Below are 17,608 nucleotides of genomic sequence, written 5' to 3'. Positions count from 1 at the left end.
CTTAGGGCCCAAACCCTCCATTGGAGGGTCCAAAGGCCTCTTTTAACAGCTGAGGGCCTCCCCTGGAGTGACCCAAGCCCTCTCTTTGGGACCAAAGCCTCATGTCTTGGGGCCCTAGCGACACCAATAGGTTCCTCTCCTTTGCAGAGCCCAAAGGGTCACATGTAGCATCTCCCCCACCATTTTTAGTGCCCAAAGCCTCATCTGGAGGGCCAAAGTCCTCATTGTTCTGGGCCAAACGTTTTGGCCTTTTATGTCCCGTAGCTGTTCTTTAGGGCCCACAGTTTCACTTGGAGGGTTTAAAGCCTCAGCTTTAAGGCAGAAAGCCACGCTTTTAGGCTCCAAAGTTACACTTACAAGGCAGAAAGCCTCGTTTTCCCTTCCCAAAGTCTTAGTTTTGGCTTCCAGAGCCCCATTTCAGGCTCCAAACCCTCATTTTGAGGGTCCACAGGCTCCCTTGCAGTTGGCAAAGTCTCCTTTTTAGAGCCCAAGGCCACTTTTTTAGTTGCCGGACTCCCATTTTCAGTCTCCAAAGCCTCATTTTTAGGATCCGGCCAGTCCTTTTCAGGGTCCAAGCCACATCCTGAGTTTCCAAACCCTCATTTTTATGCTCCAAACCCTTCTCTTAGGGCCCAAAGCCTCATTTTGAAGGCCAGTCCCGTGTTGCGACACAGACAGGACTGTCGGGGGTACAACGGGTCTATGGAATGCCTGACAGTTTGAGAACAGCGTGACCTTGAGCAGCTTGTAGTGTTACCTTGAAAGTCTGGGAAGATCCGACAAGAGCGGTACAAAAACAAGATAGCAATAAGAAGAACCGTCCTGACGAACTCACCAATCATGAATTGTTAGTTACTAACTAAATCAATCATATACTAACACATACTCTGAAGTAGGGGATAAAAAGGTGTGTTAGACAATAAAGGAGCCATTTTGCATGATCTGTTACTTGTCATGTCCGTCTCTACCGCGACACAGGACCACCAACGGGCCTGGTTGGGAACCCCAAGGCCCATCAGGAAGTCGTGAGGGGACGAGAGAATAAACGCACAGAACAAGGCGCAGCCTTCAACAGTGCCCACCTATGGGACTCACAGAAGGCATGAGTACAGCTTTACAGAGCTGGACCAGCCCCTCCAATAGCCCAGCCACAAAGCTCTCTAAACAAGGCAGAAACGTTGACTCCTTTTCTCGTCCCTACTGAAGATTCCCTGTAGAACCAGGTCTTGGCCTGACCAAGGCTGTGGGAGGGAGGAAGACGAGGGAAGACTTTGCAGGGAAAACACCCAGACACAGTATGGCCTGGCATCAATAAATGTAGGCACAAGCAAGCCCTTGGGAGCAAACTCTTTATTCTCTGCCTGGGGGAGCTGCCTGGGGGCTCTGTGGCCCTGGAGCCGCACACCTCCTCAGGACATCCTCCACAAGGCTCCCAGCTAGCGCCCTCTTTAACGACTCGGGCTGCACGGGCTCCTCCGGGAGAAGCTTTAAACACACTGGTCTGTGCCGTGCTCCTGCCTGGGTAGGGGGCTTGGGACCCGCTGGAGGCACGGGCTCTCTTGGAAACTGGCGGCCCGTGGAGGGAAGGTTGTCTGCGGCGCTCCCTGGCCGGAGTATAGGCAGAGTTTCCAATGCAGGCACTGAAGACCTTGCTGTGGCTCCGGAGGTGGAATCCCTGGACTCCTGAAGGCCTTCTCTTGGCCGGCGAGCACCTTGCGCAGCGCCTCGGCGGAGAGGTGGGAGGAGAGTATGTGAGCTCTCCTCTTTGAGTTGTCCCGCTTCCTCCGAAGGTGTGACTATTGCAGGGAGGCTGAGAGGTGGCAAGAGTTCCCTTGGTTGAAGCTTCTCCGATTTTTGCTTGGACTTCCTTTCTTCCTCTAACTTCTTCCTCACCGTTTCCAGAATTTCAAGGACAATGGTTTTGGCATACTCAATCAATTCAGCATCCAGCTGCTGAACTCTGAAGATGGCGTTTTGGATGCTCTCCTTGGCAATCTCACAACTCACTCGTGAGACATCAGCAGCCTTTTGCAGTGGTTGCAACACGGGCACCTTTGCTCTCTTGCTTGCTTCTGGGATCTGCCGTTCCGATGCTCTGGCTGGTCCTTGCCCTTCTGTCACGCCTTCAATCTTCAGGATCTCAGAAAACTGACAGTCGAAGTCCTGTTCAAACTGAGAAGCTACAAAGGATGACAAGGTGGAGCTAACACTTTCAACAGCCTCTTTGGTCCTTTTGTCGATAGAAGACTGTGAAGAGGCTCTGTCGGAAGATGCTAGTTCCGCCTCCCTCCATCTCTCTTCTCCGGATTTGCCTGCTCGGCTGGTTCTTCCCGCAACAAGCTCTGACACCTTCTGCCTGCCTGCTGGCCCAGGCTCGGCTGCATCAGATGTGCTGGCCACCAAGTGCTCCCCAAAGCTCTCCAACACGTTCCCCACAATCTCTTGAGCCACCAGTCTGATCTTGTCCCGGCGATCCGCAGAAGTGTCCAAAGGCTTTGACCTTCTGGCACTGGCAAACAGCCTTCTGCGGACCTCATGGGGAGCCCTCCTTAAGACGCGGACGGACTGATCCAGCGCCTTCACCTGCTCCAGCACTTCCTGGACCACGGTCTCAGCCACCTCTTTAAGCTCCTGGTCTTCTGCCAGCGTAGCCCACAGCACCGTAGGCTGTATGCTGTTAGGCGCTTCTTCTCCGGCACACGCTGCAGACTAAAAGGAGGAGCAGTTAATGAGTGAATGGATTCCTTCACCTCCCTTTGCTTTCCTCTTCCTCCTCACAGGACCCCTGCCCAGACGAGTCCCTAGCAGTCAAGCTGGAAAAACTCTGGTTTCTCTGTAGGCCACCTGGCACACGGAGGTTTCTGGTCTCCTGCGGCCAGGAGCCAAGTGTTAGGGGCACCTCTCAGAATCAAGCAGGTGCCATTTTGCTTAGAGCAAAGGGCACTGTAGCCCCCCTGGACCTCAGAACCAATAGCAGAGGGAAAGCTGTCGAAGGTACTGGACCAGGCTCTTCTGCCACGGGTCCCAGATGCCCTCTATCAGGGTGCCCTGTTTGCCCCTTTTCAGGGCCGAATGCCAGGAACGGCTGTTCTGAGAGCAGAAAAGAAAACGATCCTTCTTCTTGAGGCACCTGGCAGTTGTCTGCCAGCCCAAGGGAATGTCCTTGGGACAGGAGGCAGCCTGAAGGTCCACCACGGGCTGCCGGCCTCGTGCAAAGTGGGGAAGAAATTGCGAGTCAAGCACAGAGCCAGGCAGCAGCCGGAAATTGTCATTTGCTCTTTTGCAGCTTGACAGCCTGACTGCCACGGCAGAAGGAGCTTAACCCTTCACCCCAGCATAGATAGCACCCCACACTATCCAGAAATGCTTCCCAAGAGGCTGTTGCAAGGGATGGAGCCGGGCAACCTTTAACGGGACCCCGCTAACGAGAACTGGGCAACAGCAGGCTCTCCGCTAAGCTAATCAAAGACCTCCTGGAAGAGAAAACCAACCCACGAATGGCCAAACACCAGCACTGCAGGTTCAGGGACACTGCATCTTTGGATGCAGAAGTCTTTGGACGAAACCAAGACTTTTTCAACCAGGCGCGAAACCAGCACCATGGACCGTGCGGCCACTAGTGCAGCAGGTTCGTGCTAAATGTGCGAGCCCCTGCTCAGAAGTGGCCACTGAGAGTGCCCAGGCACACTTCTGTGTCAGAAAGGGCTAGTGCCTCGTGTCTCAGAGACACAGGAAGGCAAGCAACCGCTTCTTGGTCTCCGACAGCCACCCTCAAACAAGGACATGTCGCACACTGGCCAGGCACCACCTCCTCAGCGACCAAGCACCCTTCGCAAGCCCTGAGCAGCTCTGTGTGTGTGGCAGCATCCTCTCCCGGGTACCAGGTACCAACGTGCTGCCGCACAGCAGAGGCAGCCCCCAGGATCCACCCGGCTCCTACTCACCGGCCTTCCTTTGAGAGCGGACTTTTCGGAGCTGCTCTGCATGCCTGGCTGCCTCCTCTTTCCCAGCTGCTGCTGCTGCTGGCACTTGGCCTGCTGGAGGAGGCGTTGCTCTTTTTCAAGAGCCTCCAGTCTTTCCGTCGCCTTCTTGGTCACAGTCAGATGCCTGTCAAGAGAAAAAAAGGCAGCTGAGAAGGAGCACCTCTGTCCAACTTGCCCAGGCCATTTTCTGCTCGGCCACTCCCATCACCCTGCTCCTGGTTACTTTGCTCCAGTAGTCCCCGCAGCAGCTTCCAGCTGCCTGTCCAAGGCTCCAAACACAGACTGCGCCAACGTGACTGCAGCCCGCACCGGCTCCTTCCACCACTGGCCTTTGTTTACTGGAACAGGAGGCTCCAGCACTTCTCTCAGGGACCAGGGGCCCCCTTGAAGAGCAAGCGTTACTTGGCCTTTTCTTACCTCTGCCTCCTCTTCCTCTCTCCACCTGGCAAACTCTGTCTTTGCTCCTGCGGCAGCCACTCTTGCGGGTGAGAAACGTCAGTCCCTCCCGGCAGTTTGGAGGCATCCTCTGATTGGGCCAGGTCTTGCTGAAGCTTTTTCTGAAAGGTGACATTGGGTTGTGGCTTGCTGTTGCCTGGACAAGCGCTCACGCCCCTGCACGCTGAGGCACCCCGCGGACCCAGGACAGCGATCCGCTTCAGCCACGCGACGAGGGCAGAAAAGAAATGCTTCCCTCGGGACTCCGCGTGCTTGCACGTGGCTGTCCTGCCCATGCCCACCCCTGCACCCTGCGCTAGCTCAGCTCGCAGCCCGGTACTCCTTTCCCTGCCACAAGACCCGGCCCAGCAGCACAGCCCTCACCTCTTCTGCACTGACCGCCTCCCCTCCCCGACATGCTGCAAGTAAAGCCCCAGCCCTCGGCACCGTGCCGCTGACCGGTGCCCACGAATGCTCCGCTTTGCCTACCTCCTCTCGCATGAATGTTTTCTCTGCCTCCAGCTTGAGCGTGGTCAGATATTGCCTGTACTCATTGAACTCCTTCAGAGTGCAAACCACCTATGGAGAGACGAGGGGAGAAATCCCCCGAGAACTCTCAAGCCATCTCCGTAGGCTGCCTTCCCCAAAACAGCCCAAACCCAGCGGCGGGAGGGGAGATGCTCCTCTGCACACCCTCCCCTCCCCTCCCCTCCGCTCCGCTCCCCTCCCCTCCCCAGTGGCGGGGCCCCTGACTCCCCCCAGCCAGGACCAAGCGGTGCTCCTCGCCTCAGCACCGGGCCTCGCACCGGCTGCCTCCTCGACGCTCAGGCAGCGCGGGGCAGCCGGAGAAGAGCAGCAGTGGGAATTGCCAGAGGGACGCTGGCGCTACTTCTGCTCCCAGGGAAAGCAGCCCCACAGCCCTGTGCCCTCTGCCAGCAACAGGCGGCTGCAGCAAGCGCTCTGGGAACCCCGCTTGACGAGGACTGTTTTTATCAGCCTGACGCCCAAACCTACTCTGCCGTCGCTGGTGACGTAACCCTCTCTCTTCAGCCTCTGCAGGTTGTCCTTGCGTTTGTGGTAGGTCCGCAGATGTGGGTCATGCAGGCTGTTGTAGTCGGTGCTCAGCAGGCGGCAGTATGGATCTCCCAGATTGAAATAGCCAGAGGGCTGGTGAAGCTGTGAGAGAGATTTTGCACACTATGAAGGAAGAAGGAAGGAGAGAGCAGCAAAGGGGTGCCAGGCGGTACTTGTGAAAAGGTAAAGGTCCTTTGAGGACCAACACTCTTCTCCATCCTTCTGAAGCCACAGAGGACACCACAGCCAGGCTGCGGGGTCAGGCTGGGCTGGGCTGGGGGAGAGAAGACAAAGCCCACCAGCAAAGTAGGCATCTTAGGCCAGCAGAAAGAACTGCAGACCTTGCCAGTCCTCCTCTTTGTCTCTGCACCAGGGAGCCAGGAGCTTCCCTCTACTCCCCAGCGCTGCCAGATTGAAGGGCTGTGGCGCCCACTGTAGAACAGGCGGCCACAAGGACTTCTCTGAATGACGGGGACCCCGTAAAAGAGGAGAGCTCTTCTACCCCTTTCTACTTCCTTTACCTTTTCCCCCAGCTTTGTCCTGCAGAAGACAGGCTTGGAGCCCGCATGCACAGGGATCTTGACCCCAAGGGGGAGGTCCAGCAGCCCAGGACCTCCTTCTGCCAGTGGCTGTCTCCTGTTCCCGAGCTAGAAAGAGGGAGACGCTCATGGGCACTCAGGCACTATCTCCATAAGCCTCCTGCACGGCAGCTGTGAGAAAGGCTCTCGGAAGACTCCAACCAAGGGGAGCGCCCAAAGCGGCCCAGGCAAAAGCTGCTCTCTCATTCCTCGCCCCCGTCCCCGCAACTCCCGACCCTCCCTCAACCCACGTCTGCGTCCTTTCGCAGCAAGCCCTCCCACCTGCTTAGCCGTGAGCCAGGCTGGGCAGAGAGGCAGGACTCCCTGCAAACTCTCCCCAGCCCGATCACCTTGGGATCCCTCCCAGCTCCCCGGCCATGTCCCAGGCTCCCGGGCTGAGCCCTCTCCATCGGCCCATTGCTCACCTTTCCCCCCTTCCCCACTATGCTCAGCAGTGCGTCCACGTTTCGGATGCCAGCAGTGAGACGGTGCTCCATGGCTCCTTCCAAGAGCTCTCCTGGAGCTGCGACCCTGCGCTGGCACCTCTCGCTCCAGAGGCACCCAGCTGTGGCCACCACAGCCGGTCTTCCAGCAAGCGCTTATATAGAGCAGTTGCACATTGTTGCATCATTGCATTGCTGCATCATCACGTTGCTGCACCACCGCATTGTTGCATCATTGTCTTGCCACGCCGCCGCCCAGCCGCCCCAGGGCCCACCTGCAGGCCCGTCTGGACACGCATGAGGGCCACCCGCTCTCGCTGACCCTGCTTTGAGCAGGGGGCCTCCACTCGGTGCTGACCTGCTGCCCCTTCTTCCTCCTTCTACCTCTTTTTCCCAGCTTTGGCCTTCAGATGGCAGGGCTGGAGCTGGGCCGCCCGCGGGCGGCTGCTGCTGCACTGGATTTGGTAGACCATTTTTAGACCGTTTCCCTCTCACGGGCAAAGCAGCCTCAACTTGGGGAATTGCACCGAATTACATTTTTGGCCCACTGCCCTCAACATCTCCTTCCCGATTTGCGTCTTGAGAAACACAGAGGACAAACGAAGGATGCACAAAGCCCCTCTCCTCCCCTTGCTTCAGCCCAGACACCTCTCTGTCCCCTCCTCAGTCTCCCCTGCCCTCGTTTCTGCTGCGCGTTACCCTCTGCGACACCCTCCCGGTGCCTCCCGGGAGGTGATGGGCGGCGCAGGACGTTCTGCAGCGGTGCAGGGAGCACCTCAGTGCCGCCTGCTGCTTCTGACCCATCAGCTTCCTCCCACACCAGTGACCTCACCACACCCCAGCAATGTCACCTGCCACCACACCACCCTCTTGCTTGCCTCTGTCCTCTGCCTCTTGTTCTCACAGTCCCTGCCCTCCTCCTGCTTCCCCAAGGGGCTGAGGAGCTCAGAGCTGGGGCAAAGTGGGCACAGCGCTGCTACAGAAACCTGCTGCTGGTGATTCGCGGGTTGAGGCCCCCATGGAAAGGAGGCACTGTCACCTCTGTCATGAAGAAAATACCCTCCTGATCACCGCAACACGCTCACTCACAGCCCACGCTGCACTTAGTGGAGAGGGACCAGAACGATCCATGCATTGCCTCTGACACTCAAACGGTTTTAACACGGACCTGACTCGTGTTTTCCTGACCCTCTTGCAGAAGGGGAGAAGGAGCCACCAGCAACTGCAGCCTCTGCATCTCCAGACCTTGCTGGAGAACGCACTCGGCACTTGCTTTCTGCAGAGACACCGCTTCCTCAGCAGCGGGGGGACGAGTGTGAGCCTGGCAATATATAAAACAGTAAAAGCAGGGGCAAGCCAGTGTTACTGGTCAGCGGGTCCTGCTGCCCCAGGCTCTAGGCAACAGAGCAGCCAGAGCACTTGGGTGTATCGGACTGTAAAAGTGAAAAGGAAGAAACCTTGGGCAATCTGAAGTTCTAGTCAAAATGACACCTCCTCTCTGAATCCACAAAGACCCTGTCCATGTTCTTTTTGTCCTGGCCAGGCAGCATAAAAAAAGAAAAATAATTAATTAAAAGAAGCCAAGAATATTAGGCAGAACAGCTTATCTTCCAGGATTTTCTGACTTGTAACCTGCCAACCCACGCAGATGCCACTGCAAATGCAGACACCATTGCAACTACCAGCTCACGTGCAGGTACCGTTACAGATTAAGATACCATGGCAGAGGCAAAGGCCACTGCACATGCAGATACCACTGCAGAGGCAGGTACCACTGCAGATGAAGATACTGTTGCAGCTAGCGTTGCACACATACCGTTATGCCAAACTTTTTCCATTCCAAGATTTTTGTAACTTGCATCCAAGCTCTGTGCCCCCCAGAACCATCATCTCCATCTTCTCCACCATCTCCTCCTGCCCTCAGCCACAGAAGGAAGTCTGTCTCGATAGCTTCAGTAATTTGACCAGAAGAAAGCACGAAAACGTGTTCCTGTACTAAGGACGAAGGGCAGGAACTGGGGAGTCATTTTCCTTTTGTTACAATCATTAGGGATGCCCGTCCTTGCTATAAGAGAGATTCCCTTTGCAAGAACCAGATGGCATCTCTCAGGAGAAGTTAGCTTCTAGTTCTAACTCTTGACTATTTTCTGACCTTCCTCACCTTTTGGAGCTGGGCCAGAGCCCTCTCAACATCAGACATCGCTTTTTGGAGTTAAGCAACAGTAACCCTGAGTTTCTCATGTCTACTCATTTCTGCCTTGCTCTCCTAATCCTCGAGAAGGATGCAGAAAGACTCTCAGAACTGTGACCTCTTTGTCTGGCCAGCCCAAATACATTGACTACAATACAGATTCCTCCTACATGGTCTAGTTGTGCTAACCAGACACTTAATTCACAGGAATATGAAAGCAGCTCTTCTCAGGAAAAAAAAAAACAAACCAACAACCATAACCAAACCCAAAACCCACTACAGATGACCAGAAGCGTTAGCTTTCAAACTGGCATTGTTTGAAAACAGAAACACTCTGCCCAGCCACAAACGCAAAGGAATAAATAAATTCGGTGTGCTTTGCGTACATAACATCAAGAAACAAGACGTTCACTTGTGTTTCACAGTTATTGGGCCCGTTACTTTGCCATGTTCACATGCAAACAGGGGAAGAAAAACCCTTATAAACCTCTCTAAAGTGGGTCAGAGGAATAGCCACTCTCACAAAGATTGCTCCAGACGGAGTCAACAAGATCAACCATGAAATGCTGAGCAAATGCCCCAGCTGCAGTTTTCTCGGAGGGGTCCTCCTGTTTCTGCAGCGTTTGCATCGGCCGGCGTTCGCAAGGTGCCTTTCGAGACAATGCTGCGTGTCAAAATTCAGCCTCTTGTTGGTACGTCTTTGACCTGGATTTCGAAGAGTGACCACAATGTACAACTCATCAATCCACACAAAATCAAGGACACCAGTATTTGCATTCTCCAGCCCCTCCAGTCCCTGTGTATGAAAAACAAACAACCTCCCCACCATGTTCCTGTGAAGAAGCGATGGGCCAAACTAATCCTCTCCTGCTGCCCTAGCATGCACTAGTCTAATTAGACATTGTTTTATTGGGCTTGCAGAGAAAGAGAGCCTTGGGACAAGCTGAAGGCTGTCCAGGATTTTCTGCACTTTTCAGCGTTTACGTTTTATATCCCGTTTCATGTAAGTAACGACTGAAAAAAGAAATAGAGAAGGCTGATGAATGGTGAGTAAGTATTACTGTAAAGGTGGATAATTATTATTAGAATGGTGACAGTTTTGTATTAGAAATAAAATTATATTATGATAAACACCTTTATGAAGAGGAAGCCTTGCCTTTCCTGTTGACTGCTAATTGGGTATTGCTCTTATCGTTGCCTGACTACTTGGAAACCATGAACGCATGCGCACCACAAGTCATGTCTCGTTATTTTGGGAACGTGTTATTTCCCACTGAGTACCAAGACGACAGCTCTTAATTGTACGTCCCGAGAGCAGCCTCCACCGACTGTCCCCTGCTGCGCACCAACACCAACAGCACTGTGCTCTCCCCTGCCCATCTCCACGCTCCGGAGGAGCTCTTCACACACCCCTGCCCGGGCCATGCTGCCTCAAAATTCCTGCTGTGCTGCTCAAGGCCATGAATACTGTCACGCTACAGCTGTACCCAGATCACTGTTCCTCATTCTGAGCGAGACTGCCTGTTCCTGTGTATTCCCACTTGTCTACAGCACCTGTTGCCTTCTGTCTTGTAAGCGTTTTGGAAAAGTACCCTTTTTTTCCTGAATACCCTCTTTGACCTCACTACAGGACAGGTCCCCAGTCCATCACCACGGCCGGTAAAGGCTGTAGCGATACAGAATTGCGCAGGGATGACAAATAGCCAGCGGCCCAGCTCACTTCAGTTGTTTAAGACAAGGCTTTTGGCTAGAACACAGTCGAGAAAATTTAAAACCTAACGCTCCCATCTGGATCGGCAGCTCTTTCTTCATCAGTTCCTTGCATTTCTCTCATTCCTTGGGAGTACACAGCAAGACTTTCCTCATCAAAGGAAGCAACAAAGATCAGTCACAAACATGCACAAGACCGGACATCCACATACTTGCTGCCTACCCAGTAATAGTAGCAAGGCCCTGCCTATACACAAAGATTAAATTAACGTACAGTTTTCCTGCGCAGGAAGCAACTAAGGATCAACCGAATACAACCATCTGTTGTTACCTATTTGCACAAGAGGCACATGCTGCTTCAGCTTCTATCTTTCAGGCTGTTACCCATGAGAAAACGGAAGCATGTTTTATTGCAAGAGGAAACCTTCAATTGGAAAGCCAGGTCATGGCCTGGTTTGCCTCTCGGCGCACGTATCTCGTGAACAGCCGAGGAAATGTTACACGAGCAATGAGCAAAGCAAACCCAGGGCACCTCAAGAGGTCCCGTAACTACACGAGTCTGCCTTTCCCTTTCACCCCAGTTCCCAAAGCACCAAGGCAGGAGCAGGCAGGGCACTCATGCGCTCGGCTCACTCTCGGCTCTGTCACCCAGGCTTAGCAACAACAATTTCTGCTCTCATCGGGGGCTTAGTCCACGTGTAGTCATACGTGTGAGTTATGGCCTAGCCATGGTGATACTGCTCAGTTTAGGGTTAAACGTGAGACGTTGTCCTTTAAGGAGGACCATTACTCCATAGCTTCACTAGGCAAGCCTGATTACTTTGTATAAACCATGCATGCTTTGCTGAGGACCCTACCCTTGAAGAAGGAGCTAAAGGCTGATAAAAAAGGAAACATCCTGCTCCAGAAGGCCCCCGAAGATTGCCAAAGAAGCATGAACTAGCGTCCTGGTTTCAGCTGGAATAGAGTTAATTGTTTTCCTAGTAGCTGGTACAGTGCTGTGGTTTGAGTTCAGTAGGCAAAGAACCTTGATAACACTGATGGTTTCAGTTGTTGCTCAGTAGTGTTTAGTCTAAAGTCCAGGATTTTTCAGCTTCTCATCCCCGGCCAGTGAGAAAGCTGGAGGGGCACAAGAAGTTGGCAGGGGACAGAGCCAGGGCAGCTGACCCAAACTGGCCAACAGGGTATTCCATACCATGTGAAGTCACCTAGTATAGGAACTGGGGGGAGTGGGGGCAGGGGATCGCCAGTCGGGGACTGGCGGGGTGTCAATCGATTGGCAGGTGGTGAGCAATTGCCCTGCGCATCATTTGTACATTCCAATCCTTTCATTATTGCTGTTGTCATTTTATTAGTGTTATCATTATTAGTTTCGTCTTTTCTGTTCTATTAAACCACTCCTATCTCAACTCATGAGTTTTCCCATTATCATTATTAGTTTTGTCTTTTCTGTTCTATTAAACCACTCCTATCTCAACTCACGAGTTTTCCCAATTTTCTCCCCCATCCCACTGGGGGGGGGGGGGGGGGGAGTCAGTGAGTGGCTGCGTGGTGCTTACGTTGCTGGCTGCGGTTAAACCAGGACAATCTCCCTCCGAATGAGGGAAAAACAACATCAGAAACTCTCAACCGGACACAACAATAGCTTGAACTCATTGAAACCTGACACAGAAGATGTCTCTATGAACTTCTCATCCTACTTTTTAACAACCAAAACACATTACTATGCTTTAGTGGTACGCTTCAGACAACCATGATTAATTGCAAGAAATCACATTCCTTTGTTTTACACTGCATTGCTTTTAAAATTTTCTTTCTATGTCTCTGTTTTAGTTTGCTCTCCCTATTTTTTAATTCTTTTGTCTCTGTCATGTAGCCTGTCGCTCTTTGAAATTTACTTTATATGTGTGTCTATTTTTCACCATATCCTTACCTTGTAATTTTTCCTTGCCGTTCTTTAACGGCATCACTTAAATTTTTTTTCCGTGTCAAATTTATTATGTTGCTGTCCCTATTTCTTAATATTTCCCCATCTTCTGCCCTGTTGCTTTTAAAATATTCTGTCTCCTTTTATCTAGTTCACTGTCTTTGTGTTTTAATTTTTTCCTCTCTCTCCTGTAGCATGTAGCTTTTAAAATTTCCTTTCTATTTCTTGTTTTTAGTTTGCTATCTTTATTTTTAATTCTTTCCTGTCTGTCCTGTACCCTGTCGCTTTTTATGGTTTCTTTCTATGGCTACTTTGACCTGTCCACTTTCTTTATACTTTAAGTTTTTCCTGTGGTGTAGCCCCATTTTAGTTTGCTGTGGGTATTTCTTAATTTTTTCCTTATTTCCCTAATCCCCACTGCTTTTAAAATTTTCTGCCTACTTTTATTCATTCACTGTCTTTATTTTTTTAAAATATTTCTTGTCTTTCCTTAGTGCCCTTGCCTTTAAAGTGATGTGCTATAGGACAGACAGGAAAGAATTAAGACCCAGTAATCTGCAGCTTCATAAAAGTAGACATAGAAGGGAAATTTAAGAAGTGATGGGGTACAGGACAGGAAAGAATTAAAAAATAGGGACAGAGAACTGGTTAACAGAGACAGAAAGAAAATTTTAAAGAGTGATGGGAATAAGGGAAGAATGGGAAAAAATGAACTAAAGAAATCAAGATGTAGAAACAAAATCTAAAAAGGGACAGGCTACAGGACAGACAAGAAAGTATTAAAAAATAGTGACAGCAAACTAAATAGAGAGGAAATTTAAAAGTGATGGAGTGCAAGACAGAGGAAAAAATTAAAAAACAAAGTGAACTGGATAAAAGGTGACATAGAAAGAAATTTTTAACAGCATTAAAGAAAGGCTAGAAAGAAAATTAAAAATAAGGATAGTGTGAATAATAGAGACACACATAGAAAGAAAGTGTAAGAACCGATAGGGTACACAGCAGCCTGGAAAGAATCAAAAAGCTGCGATGCACTGCTTGACAAAAGTAGACATAGAAGGAACATTTTAAAAATGATGGCATACAGGACAGGAAAAAAAAAATTAAAAATAGGGAGAGAAAACTAGATAAACAGAGATATGGAAAGAAAATTTAAAAAACAATGGGGTGCAAGACAGAGATGAAAAAAACCTAAAAATATATAGTCAATGAACTGTGTAAAAGTAGCCATAGAAAGAAAATTTTAAAAGCAACTGGTTACAGGACATACAGGAAAGAATTAAAAAATAGGGACAGCAAACAAATAAACACACACAGAAAGAAAATTTTAAAAGCAAGATGGTACAGAACAGAGGATAACATTAAAAAACAAAGACAGTGAATAGGTTAAAGTAGGCATAGAAAGCAAATTGGAAAAAAGTGACAGGTGTCATAGTTTAACCCCAGCTGGCAACTGAGCACCACCCAGCTGCTTGCAGTGGGATGGAGGAGAAAAAAAAAAAAATAAATAAAAATCAGAAAAAAAGTAAAACTCGTGGGTCAAGATAAAGACAGTTTAATAGGTAAAGCAAAAGCTACGCGCGCACAAGCAAAGCAAGACCAGGAATCCATTCCCCGCTCCCCACGGGCGGGCGGGAGTTCAGCCGTCCCCAGGACGGCCGGGCTCCGGGGAGGACAAACGCCATCGCTCCCAACGTCCCCCTTCCTTCTCCTTCCCCCAGCTTTACGTGCTGAGCACGACATCCCACGGTCTGGGATATCCCTGGGGTCTGTCGGGGTCGGCTGTCCCGGCTGTGTCCCCCCCCAGGCTCCTCGCTGGTGGGGTGGGGGGAGAAGCAGAACAGCCCTCGGCTCTGGGTGAGCGCTGCGCAGCAATAACAAAAACATCCCGGGGTTATCGACACTGTTTCCAGCACAAATCCAAACCACAGCCCCATACCAGCTACTGGGAAGAAAATTAACTCAATCCCACCCAAAACCAGCACAACAGGGTACGTGACAGAGGCAAAAGAATTAAAAAATGGGGACAGCTAACTAAACAAACAGACATAGGAAGAAAATCTAAAAGGTGATGGGCTACATGACAGACAGGAGTAACTTAAAGACGGTGAATAGGTTAAAGTAGACATAGAAAGAAAAAGTAAAAAGCAACGGGGTACACAATAGTGAGGAAAGAATTAAACAGTGATGCACAGCTTGATAAAAGTAGACATAGAAAGAAAATTTAAGAAGTGATTGGGTACAGGACAGAAAAAAGTTTTTAAAATAGCCACAGTGAACTAAAACTGAGAGATATAAAGGAAATTTAAAAGTGACGGGGCACAGGACAGAGAGGAAAAAATTAAAAAATAAAGACAGTGAACTGGATAAAAGTAGACATAGAAAGCAAATTTTAAAAGCAACAGGGTACACAACAGACAGGAAATAATTAAAGATAGCAGTAGGCAGCTTCATAAAAGTAGATGTAGCATCAGGGTTTAACCCTGGCCGGCAGCTAAGTACCATCCGCTGCTCACTTACTTCCCCACAGTGGGACGGGGGGAGAATTGGGAGGGCAAATGTGAGAAACTCATGGGTTGATATAAAAAATTTAATAGTTAAAAAGACTTTTTTTTAAAAAAAAAACAAACCAGAGAGAGAGGAAAAGAAAAGCCAAGAAAAACAAGCAATGCAAATGAAAACCATTGCTCATCACCAACCGACCAATGCCCAGCTAGTCCCAAGCAACTGGGTACAGGACAGAGAGGGAGGAATTACAATACAGGGTCGGGGAGACAGATGGGGGCAGACCTAGAAATTAAATTTAAAAAGTAACAGGGTACAAGGCAGTACAGAAAAAATAAAAAACAGGGAGAAGCAGCTAGTTAGAGAGGCATATTAAAAATTTCAAAGGCAACAAGATACTGGGCAGAGCTGACAGAAGAATAACAAGTTTTGAGGAGCCGTACATGTGGGTGGGCAGGCAGAGAGGGAGACGGAGGAGGGGAGGCAGGCAGACGTCTAAAGAAGAGCGGGCCAGGACGTGGAGGAGAGGACGTGCGACTCACCACAGCTCCCGGTGCCGGCAGGCGACCTTCACCGCCCCGACGCCTCTCTCTGCCTCTGCCCCTTCCTCTTCCTCCTCCCCAGCACCGGCTGCCCGACCCTCACCCACTCGGCAGCACGCAGCGGACACCTCGATGCTCCTCGTCCACCACAAGCCTTCCTCGATACGTGGCAGCTCACGCGTGTAGCCAACAGAGACCAGGGACAGCTCGGAGGGATCCTTCCTTGCCACAGGGACCAGCCATTCCTCGCGGGAGCCACCTGCCTGCAGGACCCCCTTGGACTCCCTCCTCGGCCAGTCCCCCTGCCCAAGCAGCCCCCTTTACAGCTGGAGACCCTTCACACCGCAGGGCCAGCCCCATCGTCAGCCTCACTGGCCACATCTGGAGCCATCCCAGTCCCAGCTGGAGCCCATCAGGAACAGGGGCCATTGCCAAAGCCCCACAGCACATCATCCCTGCCCCTGCACCGACCCACATCCAGGGAGACAGAAGAGGCAGGAAAAATTTATTCTAATTAATGCATATAAGAAATCCTGGCAGTGAGTTGGCTACAAGGCTCACTGCCCAAAGGCAGCGGGATGAGGGGATGAAAGGGAAGAGAAAAACAGGAGGAAGGACAGAGGGACATAGAGGTGCAAGACAGGGAGCCAGAAAATGGGATGCTGGGAACAACAGAGGGACAAGGGGCCGGGAAAGGGTGGAGAGAGAGAAGAGCAGTGAGACTGAGCAAAACGACAGAGATGGAGATGGAGGAATAAATAATAGGAAGCAGAGGAGAAAAGGGGAAGGGACTGTCAGGACAACAAGACAGAGACAGGACAAGGGACAGGGAAACATTCTCAAGTGATAGGGGAGAAGAAACAGCAAGAATTAGAAGACAGAAACAGGGAGCCAGGTAGAAAATTTTCAAAAAGCAACAGCATACAAGAAACATAGGCAAGAACTAACAAATAGGCACAGGGAGATACAAAGAGGGAGATGTAGAAAGAAAATGTAAGAAGCGACAGGGTACAGGACAGAGAGAGAAGAGTTAAGAACTAGACACAAGGAGATGGATAGCAGGAAACATACAAAGAAAATTTTGAAAGCAACAGGATACAAGAATCAAAAAGTAGGTACATGGAGTTGCACAGAGGGAGACCTAAGAATGAAATTTGAAAGGCAACAGGGTACAAGAAACACAGGCGAGAAATCAAAATAAGGTCAGGGAGAAAGAGCGAGGGAAAGGTAGCAAGACAATTTAAAAAGCAACTGGGCTTAAGAAACATGCAAGAATTTAAATAGGGATGCAGAGGTAGAAACAAAGTTTCAAAAGTGATGGCATACAAGAAACATAGGCAAGATTTAAAAAATAGGGACAGGGAGCCTGATAGAAGGAAACTCTGGTGGGTTGACCTTGGCTGGCTGACAGGTGCCCACCAAGCCACTATATCACTCCCCCTCCTCAACAAGACAGGAGGGTACAAAATACAACAGAAGAGCTTGTGAGTCAAGATAAGGACAAAGAGATCACTCACCAATTACTGTCACAGGCAAAACAGGCCTGACTTGGGGAAATTAATTTAATTTATTGTCAATCAAAATCAGAGTAGGACAATGAGAAATAAGAACAAATCTAAAAAACACCTTCCCCCTGGCCCTCTTTTTTTTTTTTCCTGGGCTCACCTTCACTCCTGACTTCTCCACCTCCTCCCCACCCCGAGCAGCGCAGGGAGGTTGCAGTCAGTTCATCCCAAGTTGTCTCTGCTGCTCCTTCCTCCTTCATGCTCTTCTGTTCCAGTGTGGGGTCACTCCCATGGGGCCACAGGTCCTGCCAGAAAACCTGCTCCAGCGTGGGCTCCTCTCCACAGGGTCACAGCCTCCTACAGGTGCATCCGCCTGCTCTGGCGTGGGGTCCTCCGTCGGCTGCAGGTGGAGATCTGCTCCATCATGGACCTCCGTGGGCTGCAAGGGGACAGCCTGTGTCACCGTGGTCTTCACCACGGGCTGCGGGGGAATCTCTGCTCCGGCACCTGGAGCACCTCCTCCTTCTCCTTCTTCACTGACCTTGGTGTCTGCAGGGCTGACAGCTTCTGCACAGCATTTTATTAGCCCTTCTTAAAATATCACAAAGGTGCTACCAGCATTGCAGGTTGGCTCAGCTTCGATCAGTAGCAGATCCATCTTGGACCTGGAACTGGCTGTTCCCAACATGGGGGCAAGTCCTGGTGTCCTCTCCCA

At 50.8% G+C, this 17,608-nt stretch overlaps 1 protein-coding gene across 5 annotated transcripts; it reads right to left on the bottom strand.

Moving 5' to 3' along the window:
• Positions 1–1,332: 1,332 nt before the first annotated feature.
• Positions 1,333–17,046, bottom strand: LOC126034068 (fibrous sheath-interacting protein 2-like). Of its 5 annotated transcripts, none has more exons than XM_049791305.1 (9): positions 7,971–17,046; positions 7,682–7,834; positions 6,496–6,968; positions 6,014–6,139; positions 5,433–5,594; positions 4,908–4,997; positions 4,401–4,540; positions 3,945–4,107; positions 1,333–2,709 (listed from the first exon to the last, which is right to left on the bottom strand). In XM_049791305.1, the coding sequence occupies exons 3-9, from the start codon at positions 6,565–6,567 to the stop codon at positions 1,351–1,353; spliced, it is 2,112 nt and encodes a 703-aa protein (XP_049647262.1). In that variant the 5' UTR covers positions 6,568–6,968; positions 7,682–7,834; positions 7,971–17,046; the 3' UTR covers positions 1,333–1,350. The 5 variants fall into 5 exon arrangements, with proteins under 5 accessions (XP_049647262.1, XP_049647259.1, XP_049647260.1 ...); XM_049791302.1 differs by having other exon boundaries at positions 7,682–8,048; positions 8,330–17,046; XM_049791303.1 differs by having other exon boundaries at positions 7,682–14,205; positions 15,389–17,046.
• Positions 17,047–17,608: the final 562 nt, after the last annotated feature.

The sequence above is a fragment of the Accipiter gentilis genome, chromosome 33, assembly GCF_929443795.1.
Source record: "Accipiter gentilis chromosome 33, bAccGen1.1, whole genome shotgun sequence".
In the NCBI taxonomy this organism is placed as follows: domain Eukaryota; kingdom Metazoa; phylum Chordata; class Aves; order Accipitriformes; family Accipitridae; genus Astur; species Astur gentilis.
The sequence above is the reverse complement of the archived record's forward strand: the minus strand, read 5'-3'. Positions and strand labels throughout refer to the sequence as shown.

Excerpts from the sequence above, each read along its gene's own strand:
- LOC126034068 (XM_049791301.1), bottom strand. The coding sequence starts at position 6,567 with ATGGAGCACCGTCTCACTGCTGGCATCCGAAACGTGGACGCACTGCTG. Across the intron at positions 5,595-6,013 it reads GGACAAAGCTGGGGGAAAAG|CTTCACCAGCCCTCTGGCTA; the intron begins GTAAAGGAAGTA and ends TCTCTCTCACAG. Across the intron at positions 2,710-3,944 it reads CCGCTCTCAAAGGAAGGCCG|TCTGCAGCGTGTGCCGGAGA; the intron begins GTGAGTAGGAGC and ends TCCTCCTTTTAG.